Below are 9,150 nucleotides of genomic sequence, written 5' to 3' on the forward strand. Positions count from 1 at the left end.
CAATCAATAACAGAAACTGTTTCCAATGCTCTCTTCCACCTTGGTTTAGCTAACACTGAGCTGCTTTCTCTCAGGTCCACCAGGTTTACCAGGCACCATTGGACGAAGCATTGTTGTCAAAGGTGACCCAGGTCCCCCGGGTCCTCCAGGACAGCCTGGGTCAAAGGGGCCACCTGGATTGCCAGGGCCACAGGGACTGCCAGGTATGATCCTAGGTGGCTGCAGAGAGAATGACCAAGTAGAGCTGAGTGCAGGCTGCAGTGCAAGTCACTTGGCATAGGCTGCAGGGACAAGATACTGGGTTCAGCTGGATTCAACTGAACTGTATTTCAGTTATGCATGTGTCTATTCTAGGTCCAATTGGTCTTCCTGGTGACCCAGGGCGTGATGGACTACCTGGTTTTGATGGTCCAGCAGGACGTAAAGGAGAGAGGGGTCTTCCAGGCCAGCCAGGTATGGTGTTTATCCTATGCGAACCCAATGAAAAAGAGATGCTGCCTTTTGTGAGTGCAGGCTAATACTGGGAACTGAGATCTTTACCTCATGGGAATAGCAATAGAATTATAATTTTAGGATTTTCTTAATTTAAAAATACTAAAGTTGAATATCTCATGAAATGAACATACTCCAGTTTGGAATATTCCTGGAACCAACACATTGCCAGCCTTTGCTGAACAATGCTGTAAAATGCTTTATCTCAAGCTTAATGGCATCTCCTTGGCAGCACAGATGATAATGAAGAGAGTAAGAAACAGAAGAGAGAGAGAAGTTAAAATCATTTTGGTTTTGTGTGGAAATCATGAATGGGGAAAAGCAGACTTCATAAAGGAAAGGATGTCACCAGAGGCTGGGCTGCTGTGCAGCTATTGCTTAGAAACACTGAATTATGGCTTGAGAAAAGAAATCAGGCGAGGCACTGGGCCAGCTTCCTAAAGATACTGAAGATGAATTGTAGCTGAAGACTACAATTCATGAGGCAACATATTAGAATGTAAACAGTTAAAGCAGTACAGAAATCCATAATGCCTGTTCTCCTTTTTCTGTGAGTACCTCTATGAAACCTGTTAGCATTATTGCAGTGGGAAAATGTAACCAGTAATGCCTGGCATAACACAGGCTATATATTTGTTGTTGTATCTGCCGATGGTTTTGTTGTTCAGGAACAAATGACTTCCCTGCTACCCTTCTCAGTCATAGACAGCAATCTCATTCTTGCTCTCATTCAGGTTGTTCTGTTCTACATCCACTGCAGCTTTTCTGCTCACTTTGGTGGGCTTTGACTCCAGTGTTCTCACCGCATGCCTTAGGGCTCTGCCATTGATTTTGTGATCTTGAGCAAGATGTTTGTTATCTTAATGCTTTGGAATTGGGAGGCTGATTTGGACTCATTCCCGTGGCTACTGCAGTTGTTATCTTGGTGCTCTGAACATATTTAACTTCACAGGAGCCCTTCAACACAGGGAAGTTGCACAGTTATTTTATGAACACCTGTGACAGCCTCAGTGATTTAACCAAATTACATGAAGAAATAATTTGAGGAAGATAAATGTTAGCAGATACCAGGTCCCCCAACTCACAAGCACCTTAGGGCCAAGACCGTGTTACTGTTCAGAGCTACATTAGTCCATAAAAGAAATGGTGTTAAGAAATACTGGGTGGTTTGTGTTTCTCATGTGAACAGGTTCACGAGGAATACAGGGACCTCCTGGTCCTGATGGCTTACAAGGCCCACCTGGTCCTCCTGGAACAGCTTCTGTGGCTCACGGATTCCTTATAACTCGGCACAGTCAGACCAGGGATACACCGTTATGTCCACAAGGAACATCAAGAATATATGATGGATTCTCTCTTCTATATGTGCAAGGAAATGAGAGAGCACATGGCCAGGATTTGGGTGAGATATGCTGTATGCTCTGTTTTTAAGGGGAAGGAGGTTGTAGTTGCTTCATCAAATGCTCTGATTCTCTGAAGAGTGACAGTCTTGGCAATTGCATACCAAGAGCTGCTGCCTTCAGAGGCTGCATGGTATAACTGGGGATGAAAGAATGTAAACCAAGGCTGCAAAGTTAAGTCTTTCCCACATGTGACAGTGTGATAGCACACACTGTGCACCCACAGGTGGAGAGGAAGGAAACACAATTACTGCTCTCAAACAACTGCTGTAGAAAGCAATGAAGTGAAAACTGCTGTCACGTTTCCTGTATCTCACTCTGCAGGTACTGCTGGGAGCTGTCTCAGGCGTTTCAGCACCATGCCCTTCATGTTCTGCAACATCAACAATGTTTGTAATTTTGCATCGAGGAATGACTATTCCTACTGGCTGTCAACTCCAGAGCCAATGCCCATGAGCATGGAGCCACTGACTGGGCAGAGCATCCAGCCGTTCATTAGCCGGTGAGACAAAGCAGGCTATCAGGTCTCTCTTTTAATACCTGGATAAATAACCCATCTTATCCATGTGTTTCCAAGGTGCAGGTTGGATATTAGGAGGTGAATCTCTCTGGGAAACCTAGGAGAATAGCTTGTTTTAAAGTATTCATTGTCTTAAAAGGTCTATTTCTGTGCCACAGGGATCATTAAAAGGCTCTAAGAGCTCTCCTTCCTCCTGAGCAGCAGCCTAGGTTACTAGGACAGCCTCTCACAGGCTGGGTTTCCTCCCTTTCTCTGTGTAGGAATTCTTAATAAAACATATTATATTTTAATATCACATTTCTCTGACACTTTCCCTGTGTCCAGATGTGTTGTGTGTGAAGCTCCTGCTATGGTGATAGCTGTCCACAGTCAGACCATCCAGATTCCTGCATGTCCTCCAGGCTGGGACTCCCTTTGGATCGGTTACTCTTTCATGATGGTAAGCACTGCCTCCTACTCCACAAGTGGCTAATACCCACTTGTGTCCTCAACTAGCTACTTTAGGACTTTGTTTTCCTCCCTTTCTCTGCAGTGGTTATGATTTGAAAGCCTTTACTTCCTATGACTAACCCTGGTAGCCAAGATGAACAGTGATTTTCCAGTACACAGAGCTCAGTGTAACTGATACTTAAAGAGGTGTTTGACAGCACATTATCTAAGCCAAGAGCAAACAGTGGCTCGTGTAGTGTTTGAATGTTGTGCTATGTAATTCTTAGCACCCCTCTAACATTCTTGTCTGTGTGGTTTTTCCCTCCACCAGCACACGAGTGCTGGAGCAGAGGGCTCTGGACAGGCCTTGGCATCGCCTGGATCCTGTTTAGAGGAATTCCGCTCAGCTCCATTCATTGAATGCCATGGTCGTGGCACATGTAATTACTACGCTAATTCCTATAGTTTCTGGCTGGCAACTGTAGAGGTGTCAGAAATGTTCAGGTAAGAAAACCTGTTTCTTGGATATTGCTTTATTCCAGAATAAAAGCTTTGGAACCTGAATTTATTCCAAAGATCAAAAGAGATTTGTTTACAGGGGTATAGGGAAATAATTTCCCTTTTTTTTCCCCCTCACAACCTGTTTTTCCAGTGTTTCCTTGGTAAGCCTTTAATAGTATGTAAAAACTTGCTGGGGCACATTCTGTTTTGGAAGGAGTTGGATTCTTTTATGTCAGTTCTCACTCATATTTAGTAGTACCTTCTCTAGTTACTGTAATTGGAGCCTAAAAGATCCATTTTGTAGGGTTTTTCTCTTGTCAGGTCTATAGACTCAGATATTTGGAAAGGTAGTTCACAGACACACAACAGACAGGTACGAGGGGCAAAACCAACTGTACTTTAACCATTTAAGGCAGCTGTTCACATAACCTGCTTTTAAAAGCCTTGTGTGACAGAGGTTTCATACCCTCCATGGCAAGCATTTTTCCAGTACTTGGCAGAAGAATGAGGATGATGTTTGGCTGTGAAGAAGCCAGTGCACATTCTGTCCTCAGCTTCGCTGCAGTCAGCACATCAGCTGGAGGCTCTCAGCCCCTCAAGGCTTTCTCCCTTTCCACTTGAGTAGCAAAATCACTTTGGTTTTGAAGTCATCTCCTCTCCTAGAATCAGTTGCTCCTGCCCTGTTTGTGTGCTGATGGAAACCTCAGTGTTCCCACTGCCACCCAATTGCAAACTGTAGCTTTCGGGTACAGGGCTGGCAATATGCACTGTGATGCACAGCAGTAGTAGCCCTAAGTTGGCTTTGTGTAATGTCTATAACCATGTTGTTTAATGTGCACTAAACAGCCATCACTCTTTCAGTTTTCAGCATGGTTGGTCAGTTGTAATTCACTAGTGAAAACTGCCTCCTAACAACTACCATGCACCCCGGAGTTTTTTGTCTCCCATAAACACAACTTCCTATTTTATCCTATTTGTTAAACTTTTAAGAACTGGGCTTAACTCTGTGTTACATGCATATTATCCATATTTGTTACATTCATCTCCACCTCCCTGCTCTTTCAGAATATAAAGAAATAATTTGGGAAAGCCATCACTTAAATACAGAGCAATTGTAGCAATGCTGTTTATGGGTTGTTAAAAGTGTCCTTTAACTAAGAAACCCGAAGGCTACAAAGACCCCAGAAATACTGTCTCAAATATACAAAATGCACCTTCCACTCTGGTATTTGTGCTATGCTTTATGCTAGCCTGAAGGAGCTGTTTAGGATACTGAGACATGAGACAACATTGAACATCTGTCACCTGGTGTTGAGGACAAGATCCCTCCTAAGGAAAACTTAAGTACATAAGAGGGGAGGTAGTCCTGTATTTAAGCGTTATCTTAAACTGTGAATGAAGTAGAAGTTTAAAGGAATGGTTCTGTTAGCAAAGGAAAGGCTAACCTACCCTTAACTTTGTGTGTGTCAACCAGTAAACCTCAGTCAGAGACACTGAAAGCTGGAGACTTGAGGACGCGGATTAGTCGTTGTCAAGTTTGCATGAAGAAGACGTAACGTCTTGGAGAACATTTATAAAACAGTTGAGAATTGCTGAGCTGCACTGTTCCAGCTGCAACAATGGTGCTACTGTGCAGAAAGAACAGAAAACACACATCCAAACTGGTTTAACCACGCAAATTCAAGTGTACCTCACTCACGTGCCAAACTCTAAGGGCTGTTCGGTACATAGCTGACAACAGGACTAAGGTGAAAGAACTGACCTCTTGGAACCAGCAAAGAACACTTGAGGTTCACAAAGGATCAGAAGATGAATTGTTTCATTTCTCTCCCTGTACCAAAATGGCACCTTTTGGATCAACCATGAGAACAAAGAAAACCACGACGCACTGAGGATGTTTAAAGTAACAAGACTGCAGTTTTGAAGAACATTTTTCATGGTGCTACTAACCCTACTGTATCCCAGGTTTTTAATATGAAATGTTAAGCTTATTTCTCTTTGTAAGTAATGAAATGTGTATATTGTGTAAACACCTTTTTAGTTGAAACTTCCAGTCAGTTAGGAACAAACTGATATAAAAATGCTTATGTTTAAAGTTAAAAGATACAGCAGTATTTTATTATGAAACTTGTGGTACAGAGAGATTTTACCCCTCTTATGCCAACTTACTCATATTTCCTTCCTCAGCTGCCAACCTGCTGTGTTTGGGGAATGCACAATTATCCTGAAGTCATTTTGATCAGGGTTTAAGTGTCAGACACCATGCTAGCCATGGGTTTATTTGTGCTTAGAAAACCCAACCCACTTTAAAAGGATTTTTTGTATCTTGTGAAAACATGTGAAGTTATTAGCCATATCCTATAGCCTTCTTCTCTGAATAAAAGTCACATTCATGTTTTAGTTATCAGTTTGGTCGGACAAACCTGTTCCTTGGGAATATCCAGTTACCAAAGCAGTTAAGATTTTACTCCCAATGAAACCTCTACTCAGAGGTGGTGTCATGCCTTTTATCCACACTAGTGTACGTGCTAGGAAACCAGTAGAATACAATAAAGCATAGGCTGGTGGAAACTTTCCTATTTCAAAATTAATCTTTTAATCTTATGTGAATTTATACACACCCACCATATATTTACAGTACACAGTGACTCTTGTGTATGTATAGTTCACATAAGGCCTTGAACAATGGTGCATGCAGCCTTTCTGATGTTGTTCTGTAAGAATCCTACAGTGTATGTGTCACTACTTGTGCAATAGCTGAAAAGTGATTGCTTTTTGTACCTGTGACTGTTCAGCTCCGGTGGTCAGTGCTGTTTCATTTACCCTTTTGTAGAATCGGAGCTCCCTGAAGAAGCAAGACTGTTTCAAGTGACAATACTGCATTATTTCTGTTGTATATTGCCACCTCACCTATCAATACAACTTAACTTGTGAGTTAACACACTGCTTTATACAGGTGAAGTGTATTTGTTTATGATGACTGTTAAGTAATTTATCTGCCAATGGCTATTCCTCCTTACCTTACAGTTATGGTAAACATGGAGCATGAGGTTTCCTTGTTTCATGTACAGTTGACAAAAGACATAGGACTGGGGCCTGACCAGATGGCAGTGATTTATACATTGAGATTGGTGCTGATTTCAGAAGCTTTCAATGAAGTATGAAACTGAAGTTCTTTAGTTTAAAGTGCAAAATATTAATAGCTTTGTCTTTTTCAAATAGCTGCAGTTATCTGTGTTGGTAGAGAGTGGGCAACTCAGCAATGTGCATCCTTCAACTTATTTTATCTTGGTTTGCTGATGCATATACAAATAAACTGAACCTGCTGCTACCTCCAAGTCAAGAACTTGTTACCAAAGCTGACATACAATACTAAGTCTCGTCTTGTAAACACAAGCCCATGTCTTACTGCTGGCTCCTCAGAAGCCTAAACTGAACACAGCAGCTTATCCCTAGCCCCCAAAAAGCAAAATAGATGCTAAGGTCAAGCAAAAGAGCTCTCCCAGCCTTCCCTACCACCACTGCCTGCCTTGTGCTCACTGGCAAGAAGCATTCACATGTGAGGGGAAAGGGCAGAACATGGTTGTTCTGGTAGGGCATAACCAGAGCTTCTCTCTAAGCTTTGGGCTTTCCCTCCCAGCACATCAAACAAAGCCCACTGATTGAAAAGAGAGGAGACAACATTCCAATCTACAGTGGAGAGCACCCCAAACAGCTCATCCTGTGGCAGCTGTAATCCCAGAGCTGTGAGATGACCACAGGAAATCAAAGTGTGTGAAGTAGCTACACTTGTGACAGACACATTCACTGTTCTGTTCCTGCAGTGCTCACCCTGACCTGGAGAACAGGCCTGAACCTTCATCTGTTTCAGGCTGAGACTTCCAAATGGGCTCATTTTGAAGAGAAAGGTGGTCTAGTGAGGAAGGAGCATGTTTTAACTGAGACCTGCAGTGGAGATGCAGGAGATGCTGGTTTAACTCCCACCACACATGCTGTGCTTAGAGCAGGTAAATCACTTGCCCTGTGCTGGTGGATCACAGTTACTGATCTATAAAAGCAACCACAGTTGTTTTCTCCTACTTCTTGACTGCTTAGACTGTAAGCTCTTTGGGGCAGAGATATTGAGGGGGCTCAAATGTTGACTGGGGCCTCAAGGTGCTATCATTCAGTATATAAATATTAAACTACAGGTAAAAGTTTGCGTTTCCAGATTTATTATTTACCAGTAAAACCTATTTTGAATATTAGAGCCTTCAAAGTTTTCAACAGCCTAAATATGACAGGCTCAGAACACGACTTCTTCATCTACAGTTACAGCTCTTTATCCTGATGTCTGATCTGAACTCAAGCTTTTATTCTCTCAGCTAATCATGTAAAGTCAGTCTATTTTAGTTAAGCATAAGCAGCAACCAACTCAAAGTGTATTTTAAGTTGTAGAGGGACAAAGTGCACAGTTTAGCCACCCGAGGGCACCATGGAGCTTTGAAAGCAGGACCAGAAACAGGAGTGGGTTCCTTGAGCCCACATGCAGCAATGGCTTTTAGAAGCTTACCCCAAAGGTGAGTGCATTACCCCTCTCTGCTCACTACCTGGTTCCTGTGGCTTGCTGCAGGTGCTGTACTGGCAATTGCAACTGGAAAAGATGCAACTTCCTAAAGGATGCTCGTTTACAAATCCCCAAATCGGCAACCTTATGCATAACCTTGGATTGACACTATTCTAGTATTAAAGAAAGAAGTCCTGTACCTTCCTTCATGCTAGAAAGTACTATTATAATCCTTGACTAAAAGGGAAAAGCCTTCCTCAACTCCTAAATCATTTTAAGGTGGGATTTAAGAGATTGGAACTAGATGATCTTTATGAAGGTCCCTTTCAACCCAAACCATTCTGTGACTGTGACTTAAACTCCCTAAATGATTCTGCAGCCAAAGTCCAGCCTGCAAAGCAGAGTGGGCACAGGGCAGGGCAGCAACATTTCTGTGCCATGGACTATGTTACTACATGAAAGCTTTGTGGTTCAGAAGCTCTTAAGCGTTCTGTCCTGTTGTGAAGGTCAAGTCCCTGCTACTGTGAGGATTTCTCACATGAATGGGGGAAGACAATGCCTATTTTAAAAGCAGGTTTAGAACTTGCTGCCTGCAAAATCAATGCATCACTCCTGAAAATGCTGGATTTGATTGCTAAAATTTGATCTGCAATTAGATTTTGCTACCCAGCTGAAGTATTCTGCAGTGTGCAGCCTGCCCTGTACTGTAGTGCCATCCTAGGGCCACCATTGAGGGAAGGTCACTCTGCCACATTTAGGACTGTGCTGCTGTGAGCAGCACTACATGTTTTGAACAGAGAAGTTCGGGTTTTACCCTCTGACAGCCCATCACCATTACTGGACACACAACACTCCTGCTGTTATGGCTACTGCCACTAGAAGCACAGGCTGAAAGTTGTGCTAGAGGACAGGATAACTTAGTCTTTCCAGGCTATCTGACAGAAAGCAGGACACTATTGCTAATGGAAGTTGGGAGCAGTGAGTAGCTCAAGGGAGCAGTAACAGCGTTCTACATTTAAAATGTAGGGTAAGTATCTAGAACTACTTGCTTTTGAAAGAAAGGTTATTCACTCAACCCACTTGTACCAGACAGGCGCCCGGCCACTGCCTAAGAACAGTGAGATGAAGAGTAACTACTTAGTAAAGGAAACTGCTGTCTTTAGCAAAGGTACTCACTACAGCCTGTCTATAGCACAGGGTGATGGCCAAGGGGACAGTGCCAGCAGGCAGCTGCAGTGCCCATGGAGCTCCATTGCCTGACA

At 43.0% G+C, this 9,150-nt stretch overlaps 1 protein-coding gene across 1 annotated transcript in view; it reads left to right on the forward strand.

Annotated features, from left to right (window-relative positions):
- The window catches only part of COL4A5 (collagen type IV alpha 5 chain), a 76,716-nt gene extending 69,178 nt beyond the window's left edge, over nucleotides 1–7,538 (forward strand). The window contains exons 47-53 of the mRNA XM_034063523.1: nucleotides 75–203; nucleotides 355–453; nucleotides 1,682–1,894; nucleotides 2,217–2,394; nucleotides 2,737–2,851; nucleotides 3,173–3,345; nucleotides 4,817–7,538. Of these exons, the coding sequence (XP_033919414.1) occupies nucleotides 75–203; nucleotides 355–453; nucleotides 1,682–1,894; nucleotides 2,217–2,394; nucleotides 2,737–2,851; nucleotides 3,173–3,345; nucleotides 4,817–4,898 (989 nt within the window). The 3' untranslated portion in view covers nucleotides 4,899–7,538. The remainder of the gene's footprint in view (nucleotides 1–74; nucleotides 204–354; nucleotides 454–1,681; nucleotides 1,895–2,216; nucleotides 2,395–2,736; nucleotides 2,852–3,172; nucleotides 3,346–4,816) is intronic.
- The last annotated feature ends 1,612 nt before the right edge of the window (nucleotides 7,539–9,150 follow it).

Source organism: Melopsittacus undulatus, chromosome 6 (assembly GCF_012275295.1).
Source record: "Melopsittacus undulatus isolate bMelUnd1 chromosome 6, bMelUnd1.mat.Z, whole genome shotgun sequence".
Taxonomy (NCBI): Eukaryota; Metazoa; Chordata; class Aves; order Psittaciformes; family Psittaculidae; genus Melopsittacus; species Melopsittacus undulatus.